Source organism: Aquila chrysaetos, chromosome 7 (genome assembly GCF_900496995.4).
Source record: "Aquila chrysaetos chrysaetos chromosome 7, bAquChr1.4, whole genome shotgun sequence".
Classification (NCBI taxonomy): domain Eukaryota; kingdom Metazoa; phylum Chordata; class Aves; order Accipitriformes; family Accipitridae; genus Aquila; species Aquila chrysaetos.
This window is the reverse complement of record NC_044010.1, coordinates 38,330,498-38,345,202: the sequence shown is the minus strand read 5'-3', so window position 1 is coordinate 38,345,202 and position 14,705 is coordinate 38,330,498. Positions and strand designations below refer to the sequence as shown.

At 35.5% G+C, this 14,705-nt stretch overlaps 1 protein-coding gene across 5 annotated transcripts in view; it reads left to right on the top strand.

Annotated features, from left to right (window-relative positions):
- The window catches only part of USP9X (ubiquitin specific peptidase 9 X-linked), a 104,698-nt gene extending 92,307 nt beyond the window's left edge, over nucleotides 1-12,391 (top strand). For 3 of the 5 annotated variants that reach the window (XM_030020150.2, XM_030020149.2, XM_041124898.1), the window contains exons 39-45: nucleotides 2,043-2,228; nucleotides 3,927-4,147; nucleotides 5,220-5,308; nucleotides 7,938-8,094; nucleotides 8,617-8,829; nucleotides 9,277-9,372; nucleotides 10,806-12,391. In XM_030020150.2, the coding sequence (XP_029876010.1) occupies nucleotides 2,043-2,228; nucleotides 3,927-4,147; nucleotides 5,220-5,308; nucleotides 7,938-8,094; nucleotides 8,617-8,829; nucleotides 9,277-9,372; nucleotides 10,806-10,940 (1,097 nt within the window). In that variant the 3' untranslated portion in view covers nucleotides 10,941-12,391. Of the gene's footprint in view, nucleotides 1-2,042; nucleotides 2,229-3,926; nucleotides 4,148-5,219; nucleotides 5,309-7,937; nucleotides 8,095-8,616; nucleotides 8,830-9,276; nucleotides 9,373-10,045; nucleotides 10,057-10,805 lie in introns of all 5 variants that reach the window. The other 2 variants (XM_030020151.2, XM_041124899.1) reach the window with 2 other exon arrangements.
- The last annotated feature ends 2,314 nt before the right edge of the window (nucleotides 12,392-14,705 follow it).

Genomic DNA, 14,705 nt, shown 5'->3' with positions numbered 1-14,705 from the left:
TTTCTCATAGCATTACCAGCATGCTGAAAATTAATAGATGATTGATCGAATAAACTGTTTCTCAGGTGGGTTAATCCATTGCTACTTTATATGTTTGCCCTGAGGAAGAGCAATTAAGAGTAACAAAATGCAAGTCAAATGAATAAAGGATTGCTTTTGCACTCTCAGGTTGATGAGGGTAGTCACAGGTTCATATCTAGTGAATTGTCAGAGAGCTCTACGTTCTTACCTTCCCCAGTTATTAGGGTCTTCTGTCGGGGGCCCGTTTGTCTCTCACATGTGGTAGCCGAAGTGAGAAAGCAGCATCTTTCTCTATGGCAAGTTCTAAACAAGGTACAATATTCTTCCATAGTGGTAGTCTATTACACTCTCCCTCTTACTCTAATACAAGATATTTTCATCCTTTTATGTAAAGTAGTATGAAGCTAGGAGATCCAGTTCCCCTGGAAATTTCACAAAATGCCTCTAATACTGAGCAGCTCATACATTGCTGGTGATCAGCTCATGCAGGCAAGTTATAAATGTGAGTTTCTGTTAGATTACTTCGTGGCTGAAGTGTTAAGCAAGTGTATCGGTCCAAATGAAGTTATTTCAGGATTTCCACACGAAATTGACACAGACACACAGAGTTCTAGAAGCTCTTTCAAGTGGGTAGACAATTTCAAAGGAATTCAATTTCCTATCTGTAAAATTAATTTAGGCAGTTGCGTTAATTTGATTTTACCTAAAACGTATGTTGCTTTCATATACTTTGTCTACCAAAGCATTCTCTGTCAGCAGGGTTCCACCATGACCCCCAGAGTGGACTTAATGTCATTACAGAGAAGAAAGACGCAATTCTTCTGCTCTAACTTATCTTTTCTTCTTTACTAGCTTTTCATGGTCAGTCAGTGCAGTTGAAGCCTCTGACTAGGAAAGCACTCAGAAGCCAGATGGGAAGGCATAACTAAATTTTATTTGTGGGTCTGATCATTTTCACAGTCTACCCTGCAAAGATAAACATGGAAGTATTAAGCAGTTGTGCTTGTCTTGCTACTGTTAACTGAATGCTTCTGTATGGATGTAGAGCATTCATTCAGCAAAAGCCACAATACATCATTCCTGCAGCACTCCAGGTTCTGTGAAAAAGATTAAATTGTCTGACATTTTGAGAAATCAAATAGTATATTGTTCACATCAAAGCAAGCGAGAGATCAGTTCTACAAAGCATGTAACTACAAAACTATCTAACAATCAAAAAGATAATGTAAAAGAGCTCTAATTAAGGCTATCTGGATTCCTCCTTCTTATCAGAAAGATGGTAGGTAAGGTCCAGTTGTATTTCAGAATAAGAAAAAACTTGGAAATGTATGAAAAATCATGACTTTTAACCAAATTGAGAAACAGAATACAAGATCAGAAGGGACATAACGAATGTACTGGTAAGTACTTGTGTAGCATGTGTAAGGTATTCTTGCAGTGAAACTAGCTGTATGTTTGGATTTTTTGGTTGGTTGAGTTTTTAGTTGATTTTGGAGGCTTTCTTGGTTTGCTGTTTTTTTTTTTTTTTTTTTAATTGATTTTGTCACTCGTATTTACACTTACTGCATAGTATGGCACCGTCGGAAATGTCTCAGATTTGTAAATTGTATATCTAGGAAACAATGGAAGAATAATGAAATATACTGTGGGGGGTGTTCATCCTATCCTGGGCCTCACAATAAAAAGATTAATTCTTTGTCCAAAGGACTTCTCTGAGGCTTTGCTATTAACACAGATGCTGGTTACTAAAGTGCTAATGAGCACTGTAAAGAAATTGTAGTCATTTACAACTCTCCTTCAATGTGATTTTTCAGCTGAACATAATTTTCTTGTGCATCTTTACTGATTTGATTATCTTTTTTCCTCAGAAAGCATAAATGATGGTTATAATAAAACCCAGCAACTGAAAAGTTACAAATCACGTAAACAGTAGTTATTTTTCTTTAAAAAAAAAAAAAAAAAAAAAAAATTATCAGTGCCAGAAACAAGATGTATTTTTTTTTTATCCCTGCCCCGTAAAGGTGTAGCAGAGAAGACGCAACTTCTGAAACTAAATGTTCCTGCAACCTTCATGCTTGTGGCTCTGGATGAAGGTCCAGGTCCTCCAATTAAATACCAGTATGCGGAACTGGGGAAGCTATACACTGTTGTGTCACAACTGATCCGCTGTTGCAATGTGTCATCGCGGATGCAGTCTTCTATCAATGGTATAGTGAATTTTAAGTTTTCCTTAGATTAATTGAATATATCAGTAAATGTCTTTTGTGCATATTTAGCTATTAAGTGTAAAATGGATTAGCTGAAAAAATGTTTGCCTTTTATGTTTAGCAACTCCTTTTGAGTAAAGACAGAAATCTTTGTCATAAGTAAAACTGATTTGCTATACTAAAAAGCACAAGACAGAAGTCTGTTCTGTATTTTATGCCTCTTGGCTTATTCCTTAAAGATATAGGAAAACAACTGAGTAGTAAAGTAGTAGTTTGTTGGTTACAAAATAGTAGTTATTTTAGAATAGTTTAAGCTCATTGTAAAGAGTTGCATAAAGATCTTTTGATTCTGAATAGACAATAAAATAATAGATTATTTTCATGTTACCAGTACAAAAGTAATCTGTACAGGAAAAACATTGTAGCAGGCTCTGAAATAAGTTATACTGCTTATCAGTAAAGAGATCTTGCATTGTTTTGGATAGCTCTTGAAAATGGTTTGGTGCTTGTTCACAGTCAAGATGACAAACAGAAGCTAGGACTTTAATTTATAAAAGATAAAGAATCAGCTAGAAATTGGTCAACCACAGTATAAATCATTAATATCTCCAGTAGTTGAATAGATTGCAGTTATTTTTGAGAAATGCTGACAGAATATTTGGCTACGTGGACTTTATAGCCTGTATATGTACACATTCTATTAAACATCTTTTAGAAAACCTAATTAGGAATTTGTAGGGAAGCTATTTAATGGCAAACTCATTACAGCTTGATGTGTCAGGCTATAAAGTCAATAGGCTAGAATGTGCTATAGTAAGATTAATGAACTGAAAATTTTACTGTGGTATAATAAGCTTCAGAACCATTTGGCAATACTGATTTGGTTTTGTTTCCAGTGCATTATTTGAGGCTTACACTGAAAAGATATTCTGCCTATGAAAAATAATTGTATATTTGCTGTATTCATAACATTGTACTAACAAAACTTACTTTGTATGAATATTACTCTGACTACTGATTATGATTACTGTTTGCAGAGTAATGTTATTTTTTGCTTCAGCATATTAAGCTAGAAAAGTTCTCCCTTGGACTTCTGGGCGTCTTCAAGCAATAGCTCAAAACACTGCTAAATTTAGAAACATCAGGAGCAAGTTTTTCCTTATACAAAATGAAGCTTGCTAAATAAGACATTAATTTTTATTCTTTCAAGAGTATATTACTTCTCTCTACACTCTAGAGATTCAGACGGGACTGTTGTGACATAGGTATTCTTCTGAACTCTTTCCCATTGCCTGGTGAAGTAAATAGACCTTGTGTCCTAAAATATGATAGATTTGGGCTGTGTTACACAAGCAGTGAAGTAGATAAATTCAGGAGATAAGAGGATTTCACTGAGGAAACTCTCAGTAATTTCTCTTCTTGCATATGAACACGTCTCCAGCTGTTCTGCTTTGATTGTCACTGCATAATCTTATCTGACAGGGAGAAGTAGCTCTCTCAGGCAGCAAGTGTCAAGCTTCACAATCAGAAAACTTAGTTATTTCATACCACAGTATTTTCCAAAGAAAATCAGCTGTTAGGGGTTGGATTTTTTTCTCCATCTGTTGTTTTTTGATGAGTTAAACCAGTTTATATTTTGTTGTGTCTATACTGAAAGTACTTCAGTACCTTTTCATCTGTAATAACTGTTTATTCTAGGTAATCCCCCACTTGCCAACCCTTATGGTGATCCTAATTTATCTCAACCTATAATGGCACTTCAGCAGAACGTAGCAGACATTTTATTTGTGAGAACTAGTTATGTGAAGAAAATTATTGAAGATTGCAGCAACTCTGAAGAGACCATCAAGTTGCTTCGTTTCTGCTGTTGGGAGAATCCTCAGTTTTCTTCCACTGTCCTCAGTGAACTTCTTTGGCAGGTAAAAATAAAAAGCTAGAAGAAAGATGGGAATATAAACGTGTATGATGCAAGATTCTATATTTATATCTAGGAATGTTGTATCAAATATGGAACAGGTGCTTGATAGATAAACTTCCCTTAAGATGGCATCCTCTGTCAGTATTTACACTCTTAGGTCTAAACATCATGTTGAAGTCCTTTTATGAGTTTAGGAAAGCAATTGACCTTTTATGAGTTAGGAACAGTATGTTAAGGATGGAAGTAAGTAGACTGAGGTGGTCTTTATATATTGCAAGAGTGTTTCCTAAAGCTTTTCTGTCATTATCCATAAAAGAGCTTCTTAGGTTGCATGGAAAGTTAGAATCATTTCCCAAGATCTCGCTTGTGTTCATTTTGAGTATGTTCGTAAGGTTCATTTTACAAGTCTGCAGAACATATTTGGCTTCAGACTCAGGAAAGAATCTTTGGTTTTCCTTTGTAATCTCTGTAAGGTTAGCCACGCTTTTCCACTCCAAATAAAATTTTTTACTTCTGTTAACTCATCTTTATATTCACCCGGTTTTTTTTCCACGTAAACATCACGTTTTTCAATGTCGTTTTGTTTCGCACTAGAAGGAATCATGATAAAAATCACTTTACTGATATTCTGCTAGCCATATATTTTACATTTTATTATAACCTTTGAAGATAACATTTGAATGTACTGTCTAAAAGTAGCAGTATCAGTGAAAAATATACTTTTGTAATTTTGCTTTTCTAAAGATATTTTTTTAAGGTAGCTTCTTCAGCATCTCATGCTCGGGGCTTCAGAACAATTGTATTAGAAACTCATGAGGAAACATTTTGTCCTTTACAAAACCTACTTTGTTTAAATAAACAAACAGAAAACCCCACAACCAACCCAACAAAACCACAACACCCCCAAAACCCTGACACAATTAACTTTTTTTTTAAAGTATGCATTGTATCTTGAAATATCATTTAAATTACAGTAAACTTCACTTCAAATGAATTGTGTTCTTGTATTGCACCATGTAATCTGCATGCTTCAAGAAATGCTTTCTTATGTCTGTGCATTTTTACTTTTTAAGGTTGCATATTCATATACATACGAGCTTCGACCTTATTTGGATCTCCTTCTGCAAATCCTATTAATTGAGGACTCTTGGCAAACTCACAGGTTCGTATTTACCTGTCTTTTTATAATTCAAGATTATTGTGTTTTGTACAGCTTTTTTTCCCAGTGATTCTGTTGCTAAGCCTTTCAAGAGGTTTGTTTTAAATATATATAAAATCAAAATACAGGAATACAGCTGCTTTTTTTTTTTTTTTTCCTTCACTTTTATCTCAATTTTTGAGATAAATCTACAATTTTTCACCTTGACCTTCCTTACCATTGAGAAACTTGCTACTTAGTCCTATAAACCCAAGATTTTTCACATACAAGAGAATGTGCCATTTAGGCTAAACTCATTGATATTCACTGTGAGGTGCTTAGATTGATTCTTAGAAACTTCTCATTCAAGAGGGTCCAATGATAGCCTGGTCTTACTAAGAAAAGCATGTCAGTCGTAGTAGTGATACCAAGACATGCATAAAGTGTGAACTTGGGAGAAAAGCATATATCATACATAAATATTGTCTATGTGATCACATTTCAAAAGAATTTTAACTTCAATGTATTAAATATTCATCCAGTTTCAAACCTGATTTTTGTATGTCTACAGAATAAGGCTTTTGAAAGTCGAGATTTAAAAAATGTAATTATTGCAAATACTGACTATTTGAGAAAACAGTCAATTTTTCAGAAGTTTTATATAGAAGTAGTAGTAGGTGAGGTAACACAAAATAAGTGTCATCAGCATGCTACCTGTCAATATTTCAAAATGTCACTGTTTCATAATAAGTGAATATAGATAGTATTGGATTTAATAAGTCATTTGCAACCGTGTCTAATATGACACTTAAGATACTTTGAGTAAGAGCACACGGCAAGTGTGCTCTTACTCAAATAAGGGTATTGGAGCACACTAGTACTTAACCTGTAGAAGTAGGCTGCGCTCTTAGGATTTTATCAGTTGTCTAGCCTTACTTTAGAAGATGCTCTAAGAGAAGATGGAGGTCTGGCTTACCACACTCCAAAACATGAAGACTGAGTTGGAGGGTTTTCTTCATTTTCTTTATAGGAATTACAGCTTAAGTAGGGGACGAGAATACCCTTTATAGATAAGCTTTTGAGTTTTGCATATATATGTATATGTAATGCATATATAATGCAGTTTGTTTATATTTCCTTCCTGATAAACAAATACTTCCATAAGAAGCCTTTAAGTCCACAGAACGCTGGAGGTTGGGCATACGTTAGTAGATGTGAAGTAGAATAATATATTTTAGGGTGGAAACGCAAGTGAGAAATCATGGAAGTGCTGTTTGGGATGATAGTGCAGTGTTTGAAATAATGGAGTAAGAAGGAGGTTGAACGGTGTAGTATGGCTTTCACTATGCTTGGAGATGTACATCACTTCAGGGTTGCAGCCTCAGGAATAGCAGTGTACATTGGAATTGTGTTAGGCTTCAGCAGAGGGGTATTAAGTGGCCAGCTGCAGTCATCCTCTGTTTCCTTGCTTCCACTTCTGGCAGTAGCTTGAAGTACTTGTCTTTGTCCTGTTCTTGATTTTGCTGTGATAATCACAGAGTTTTAATGATCTTTGTCTTCTCGTTAAAAAACAAAACAAAACAAAGAACACCACCACAAAACAACAAATAGTGTAACTGTCCATAGTAAATGGTAATATCTTCTAACTCTTAGAAAACAAACATCTGATCTTAAACACTGTGCATCTTTCAGTGCTCCTTGTATTCTTGTACTGTGAGATGGCTGCTGCTGTTCTTTGGCATCAGATCCACTCTCATAAATTTCTCTTGATTTGAGAAGTTCAGGTGCCAAGTTTGAGGTGCCAAGTTTCAGATAATAGTGTTACAAGTACCATTAAGTTAAATCAGCTGAAGTAAAGCTCATCACCACTTTACAGATGGAGCCTAGGTTGCCAGCTGCCTGGAGTCTATTTGCTGACTGTTGCTGGGGCTGTAAGGAAAGAGGGCAGTTGCTTTTCCTGCAATGATTGTAGCTCTTCGAGACATCGGTATAGGTTCCATGCCCTCCTCTGACTTTTTTTTCAAAGTTAAAAGTATGTCAATTCTCGGTTCTTGCACAGTTTCAGGGTGGCAATTAATTCCTCTACCCCTTGTTTGAGAGCAGAAGGCACAAAAAGTGGGCTTAGTTCCAGGGAATGCTCAAGTCCCTTATCCCCATGCACAAACATGCACCATTCATTCCTCTTCAGAGGAACTGCATCTAAAAGAGTGTACCTTTGAGAAGCATAACTATAATTTAAGTAACCATTCTGTTGAGGATTTAACTGTTCTAATTCTGTAAGGACCTATTGGGTTAACAGGTCTATTTTATAAATGGAGTTTATTTTAAAAATAAGTAATAAAAATTAACCAGTTAAAGTTGATTGCTGTGATTAGAATTAATCATACTTACATGTTTTGTATATCTCATTCAGAGAGTTTAAATATTACCAAACATGCTAAAATTAGAAGTTATGTGTATGATGTGTCAAGTTAGTTTTCTGATTTAAAAAAAACAAAACTCTTTACTAAAAGCAGAAGTCAGAATATGAGCTATCCCTTTTGTAATTACATTGTAAGTGAAGCCTTAATTGAAATACTAAAACTCTAACACTTGAAGTTTTGGGGTTTTGGTTTGTTTGTTGTTTTTCTTTTTTTTTTTTTTTTTTTTGTAGGATTCACAATGCACTTAAGGGAATCCCAGATGACAGGGATGGACTATTTGACACCATTCAGCGCTCTAAGAATCATTATCAGAAAAGAGCTTACCAGTGTATAAAGTGCATGGTAGCTCTCTTCAGCAACTGTCCTGTAGCCTACCAGATCCTTCAGGTGATACCTTTCATTCTGTTTCTTGCTGCTTTTTTTCCAGTTCTGTGTAAAAAAACCAAAACAAAACAAAAACACAAACCAACCAACCAAACAAACAAAAACCAACCATAAAAAAACAACCACCAACAAAAAAACCCCAACCAAACAATCAAAAACCAACAGACACAAAAAAAAACCCCCACCACCATTGCACCATTATTCAGTTTTCATCACTTTGATGAAATTACAACTTACAGGTACAATTCATTTGAATGTTCCTATATCAGAAGGTCAATATATGAGATTGAGAGCAATTGGTTAAGCTTGCACTCGTGATTCTGTGGTGCAGCTGCAAATCCACAGACTTCATTTCAAGTTTGAAGTTTTCTTTGTGCAAAACAGGATATTTCAGGGAGTCTTTTATAAACAGCAGCGTATGTGTTGGTGGTCTGTTCTCTGATAGCTGATGTGTAGGAAGGGAAAAATAGAAATATTTTGAAGAATAGAGAAAATAATTCTGAATTGTTAATTTTCCATCGGCAGAGCAATGGAGATTTGAAGAGAAAATGGACCTGGGCAGTAGAATGGCTTGGAGATGAGCTTGAGCGTAGACCATACACTGGCAATCCCCAGTACACCTATAATAATTGGTCTCCACCAATACAAAGCAATGAAACATCAAATGGCTACTTCCTAGAGAGATCGCACAGTGCTAGAATGACTCTTGCAAAAGCTTGTGAACTCTGCCCAGAGGAGGTAAAGAATTAATTTGACTGCTGGTAAAAAAATTTGGGTAAAGTGCTTCTATAAAATAATTAACCTTAGCAACAGTCTCCGGTCATTATAGAGGTAACACATTTTATAAGTATTTTACAAATATGGCTTTCTATTTTTGTTGGCTTCAGTTACATGCTCCTGTGCCTATTTTTATTACTGTTTCTGTAGACATCTGTCACTTAAAGAATTAGCAGTATAGAATTGAAATTGACCATTTAAGGTAGATAATGAATGGGTCTCTTTTTCCAGTAATTCGCTGATAGTGGGTATTTTTATGTAGTACAATACAAGCTACGGGTCACGTGGTGGGGTGGAATTTTTCTCCGAGCATGTCTGAAACAACCACTTTCATGTAGGATTGGTTCTGGATAGAATAGTTGTAATATCTTTTACCTAAGTAAATTAAAAGTTCTTTTCAAACTTTAGGAACCAGATGATCCTGATGCCCCAGATGAACATGAGTCTTCTCCACCTGAAGATGCCCCACTGTATCCCCATTCACCTGGTTCTCAGTATCAACAGGTAAAAGCTCAGAGTTGAACCATTTATTCAGAGTTCCAGGTTAGCTTTTTTTAGCATTTATGGTAACTTAAATTATAGGCATTTAGCCAGAAGCATGTTACTGTCAAATATCACACTTAGAGGAATAAGGATAAAGATACAGCTCTGTTTTGCTAGGAACAGTTTCACCCTCAGAGTTTCAGGTGAGAATTTTAATGTTACCAGATCAGGAATTAATTGTCCATAGAAAGAGCAGGGGGACAGATGTCATCACCGTCTTGTGCATACTGAATTTGATTCTGTCATACTTGTTGACATTGATAATATTTTGTGAGTTGCTTTCTTGTTTTTAAATACAAAATCAAGCCTCAAGGCCTGAATTTCAGTTTGGGTAATTGAAAGGCTTTCAGAAAAATGCACATGACTGTTACATACAACTTATGCTATGAACACTGATCTCTAAATCTGCTTATATGCTAAAAGGCTGCTTTGTTAATATCTTTCAGTGGAAAGCCAGATCCGAAAGAAATCCTAACCAGGTTTTTTATTGAATTGACTAAGTTAGTAGATCCACCACTTATTTGCCATTTTTTGTTCCAATTCGTTTTATATATTCCAAATCTGCTAATTTAATTTCCTTTCCTGCCCAAACCCATTTTCCCTCCATCTTGCTTTCCTTACTTGGTGTTTTCAGCAGAGCAGTTGGTAAGTCATGCAGATTTTCCCACTCCTTTCTGAGCTCCTGAGTTCAGACACGTATTGTAACCTCACCATTAGCCGTGTGATGTGTTCACTTCCTTGCAAGAGATGGCATTTCTCACTAACACACACAATCCTTATATTCCTAGTTTCTCCACAGTTTGTTAAACTTGGCAGAACAGTAGATAGATGAGACGTTTTCATTTGCCAGATGTGTGTATGACTTTTTAAATTGAGGCAGAGCATCTGCAGAAAAGTACTGGTCTTATATTTCATTCAGTTCTGTAACATTAAAGTTTTCCCTCTTAAACATTAAAGTATGCTGCATAAATACAGGTATGGTTTTTCCATTGTCGTAGGAAAAAAATTCAAGCTGGTTGAATCTGTTGATAAAATATGTGCACAGTTTAATGTTCGCAGCACATAGGCAGCCTTTCTTCGTCTTTTTTTTTTCTTGCTGCTTTTGCTTTGCATGTAACTTATTCAAAAGCTGAGATTACTATTTTAACTAATCCTTTTATCTTTACAAGTTCAGAGTTTGTTTACCTTCTGTAAATTAAAAAGGTAAGTGAAAGATGTGATTCAGAGGACTGAAGAAACCATGATGTGTGTTCACATAGATATTACTACACGAGAAGTTCAGTGTGCTTGAGGATACTTTTCAATAGCTGAATGTAAAGGGGAAAAGCAAGTAACTAGTCAGGAAACAGCCAACAAGTTTAATGTCCCTTTAAAATGTTCATGCTTTATTACAGAATAACCACGTGCATGGACAGCCATATACAGGCCCGGCAGCACATCATATGAACAACCCTCAGCGAACTGGGCAACGAGCACAAGAAAATTATGAAGGCAGTGAAGAAGTTTCCCCGCCTCAGACAAAAGATTAGTGAAATGCACATAATCAATTAACTTGCTCCATCAAGACTGTGCACCCAGGCCTTACAGTCCAACCTTTCTCTGTGTCTGGCTAATATTTAAAACTAGAAAAACTATTCCTAATCAACATGGAGTGGAGAGTCTATTCACTGTCTTATCTGCAGAAAATTGCTGTCAATATATAACCCGCCTGCAGTGGAAAGTGTATAGTGTTTTGTAATAAATGGCCTGATGCTAATGTGTAAATGGCAAAGGTGTATATAGTATATTAATGTTTGACTGTTAATTCTTGAGCAAGAAACATTTTTTTTTGTCTTGATGAGACTCACAGATCTACAAAAACAAAAAAATAATTTCTTGATATATCTGCTGCGCTCTGCAACCAGTGTTGCCTGCCTCATGGCAGTCGGATCAACTCCTTTACAAAAAAGCCTATCCATGTCAACCACAAAAATAGTTTCATGTTAATTCTTTGCCACTGGAGTCGATTTTACTATGAGCAACGTAATGGCTGGTAACCTTTTAATTATTTGGTTGATGTGGAAAATTGGTGATGTAACATTGTTTCTAGATCTTTTTTCATTGCCTTTTTCATTCTGGTATTAGGTTAATCACTTTGAAGCTATAGTTATGCTGTAACATTTAGCATGGCTTCACACCAAGTTAGTGTAGCCAATGAGGGGGGGGAAAAAAGTGACAGCAGTTGTCCCAATGTGACAACTGTATTGCTCAGAACTTTTTCTTCTTACACCTAGACTATAAAATGGGGAGGGAAAATGTGACAAACAAGTGGTTTTCAGTTTCACATATGTTCCTCACATCTGATGTTTGACAGTTCTGTCTCTGGGTGGGATAAAGAACACTTAGTTTTCAGTAATAGGAATTTAAAAGATTTAAAACAAATATGCAAAAATCTGCTATGCCAGGATGCCTGGAGCATAATAGACTGTATTTGGTGTGCTTGTTTTGTTTCTTTGGTAGAGCTTATTAGATGAACTTCTAACACTTTCCTTCTACTGCATCCCAGTGAAGTGGAAGTCAACAAAATCACACAGTACTTGTGAGTGCCACTGCACCAAGTTAACTTGCTGGTTTTCTGCTCGTTCACAGTTCTACTTGAAAGCGAGAATTGTCTTAGCTCTTTATCCATTATACAGGAAATCTTAACATTAGAAGCAGGGTTTAATTATAAAAGAAACTACTGGTTAGTCAAATACAATTCTGAGGTATCTCTATTCCAGAATAAACATTTGTTTAAAGACTTCAAGAAACGCATCAGTAAATACTGTATTTAAATGAAAATTGGTAACTTGAATGTGTGTAATTTTTTTGGAACCTGTCTAAAAACCAAATACCCCTGCAAAACAGATACAGCCCACCCTATACTATTTAAATATTTTGCTGTTTTATTTTATAGAAATTATTTTGCTGAATTCACAAATAGAATTTGATTTAAGAAGAATGTTTTGTCCTGTGGTGTGTGTTGTTTTTTGGGTTTTGTTTTTTTTTTTAATGGACTGCACAGAAAGGTGAATTCTGTGCAGTGGCACTATGCTGAATTCTGGAACAGTCACATTGAGATTCTGTGCACAAAAATTTGGCCCTTAAGAATAAAATAATCAGGACAATTACACTGTAAAAGTTTCTTAATGTGATTTATCTTGTACTTTTTGTATGTTTTTATATATACATATATATATTTAATGAGCACAAGCTTGATGGTGTTTTTTACAAATGAGTTGATAGAAGCAAAGCTGCTTATCAAATTAAAGGTCGGTAGTTTTGAAATGAAGAGAGGAAAATTCGGTCACAAGTGCATTCTTATGCATTTAGTATAGTAAGGAAGACACACAGATTTTTGAATATGCTGTGTAGTGATGATCACTTTTATGCTTCCATGTTTTCCCTAGTGCTCAAGTTAATTCAGATTTTTTCATAGTTTTTTAGTAATACCATTTTACCTGGACTTAGTGAATTTGGATAAAGTGTTCCCGTTTATGTTTGGGAATGCTTGTTGGAGGTTTTAACTCCAAAATTCCACCCTGAGTACTCAAGTTGAAATAGTTCATATTTATTTGGACCAGTAATTCTTAAACAAGCTATTTCAGAGGGGATTATTATGTATTTTTTACTGTGTAGGTAAAACATGTAATGTGCTAGTTCAGCCTTGCCAAATGTGTTTGCTTTTGCAATGATTGTAGAGACATGTCAAACCTGTGACACTTTAAGGCTGTGACTCTCTTCAGTCATACACACCCCTGTCCCTGAATTGAGAATGACTGCAGTGGCCGTTGTTTTTCAGGCAGCAAATTGAGAATATTGTGCATCTTTGTGACTTTGAAGAAGGATAGCCTGTATTGTTTGTTGCAGTTGCTGCTTTTAAACGGATAGCTACAGTAAAAGGTGCAATGTTTTCTTCACTCTGGGCAAAACAATTTTGAATTGTACTTAACAAATACTGTACAAGCAAAAAGTTTCATATGCATGTTACTGTCACAGCATTTTGGCAGTGGTCATTTTCAGGCGATACACAGTACCTCATTGTTGATGGCACACTTTAAAATAGTAGTCCTCAAAGTGCCTAAAGTTTTAATTCCCCCATCACTAATTTCAGTCCTGTTTTCTGTGTAGAACAGTAACTAGGGTATCTCTGGTCTTCCATAAAATGAGCCAATAAATAGTAAAGCAATTACTAATGTTCCTGACAATGTAACATCAAATACATAGAAACTGAAGATTTATAGATGATGTTATATGGTGGTTAATGTGTAGTTTGACCTAGGGGGAAATGCATAACCTTACTATGCATAATTTCTCCTTCTCGTACATTTGGATTGTGCTTGTTTAGTGACTAAAACAAGCTTTTAACACTTGCTGCTGTTATTAAAAAAAAAAACAGTACAGCCATATATGAAAGGAATTCAGTTACTATTTGTGTATCAGTAAATGTAGTAAGTTTTGGTCACAAAGTTGGTCACCTACACCTGTGTTATCCCATTGACAACAATGAGATTGCACAGGGTTCAGTCAAAGCTTATTTGCCATGCAGAACCTGATTTTGTGGTGATGAACAAGCAGAAAAGGACTCTGCTTGACTTGGAATTTTTCAGATTATTTTCCCTGCTAACTACCAGCTCTGAAAAATTAAGTTCTCTATTTTTAAAGCTCGTGTATCTTGCTGAAATTGAGCCAGAAAGAAATGAAATTCCACAATGACATTTCATATTTTTTTCCAGAGTGAAACTTTACTTTAGACAACATGAAAAAATTGTGTTACAGTAATTGCTATTATGCCTTCTCAGCCACTTTGTTGTGCCTAGCTTGTGTGTTTTAGCATATGTATCATGAAAAAGCACTTACGGTTCCAAAACTTTTCTATATGTTTCCTAAGTTCCAGGAGGGAATGAGATGAGCCATTCTGCCAAAGCTATAATGGGCAAAAATAGGCTGCCGTAGCAATTTCCTTCATTTTTGGTTTCAATAAATTTTGTCTACCTCTGAGTCTTTTGCCAGAAATTAATAGGCTGATAAACTATGTCAAGGCAAAGTGGCTCAATGTTTTTGTTGGCTTGTGTTTCAGTTACTAGGCATTGCAGCGAGGCTTTCAGTGCAATGAATTTAACTTCAAATGAAAGTTAAAGACTAACTGTATAAATTAGAGGAAGAAGTGGCATGTTAGGAAATTTGCAGGGTAACCAATTAAGTGTTTAAATATCTTAGCTAAACCTCGTTAGTCCACACTTGCAAATCCTCCTTTTCCTAAGACAGGTGTGGGA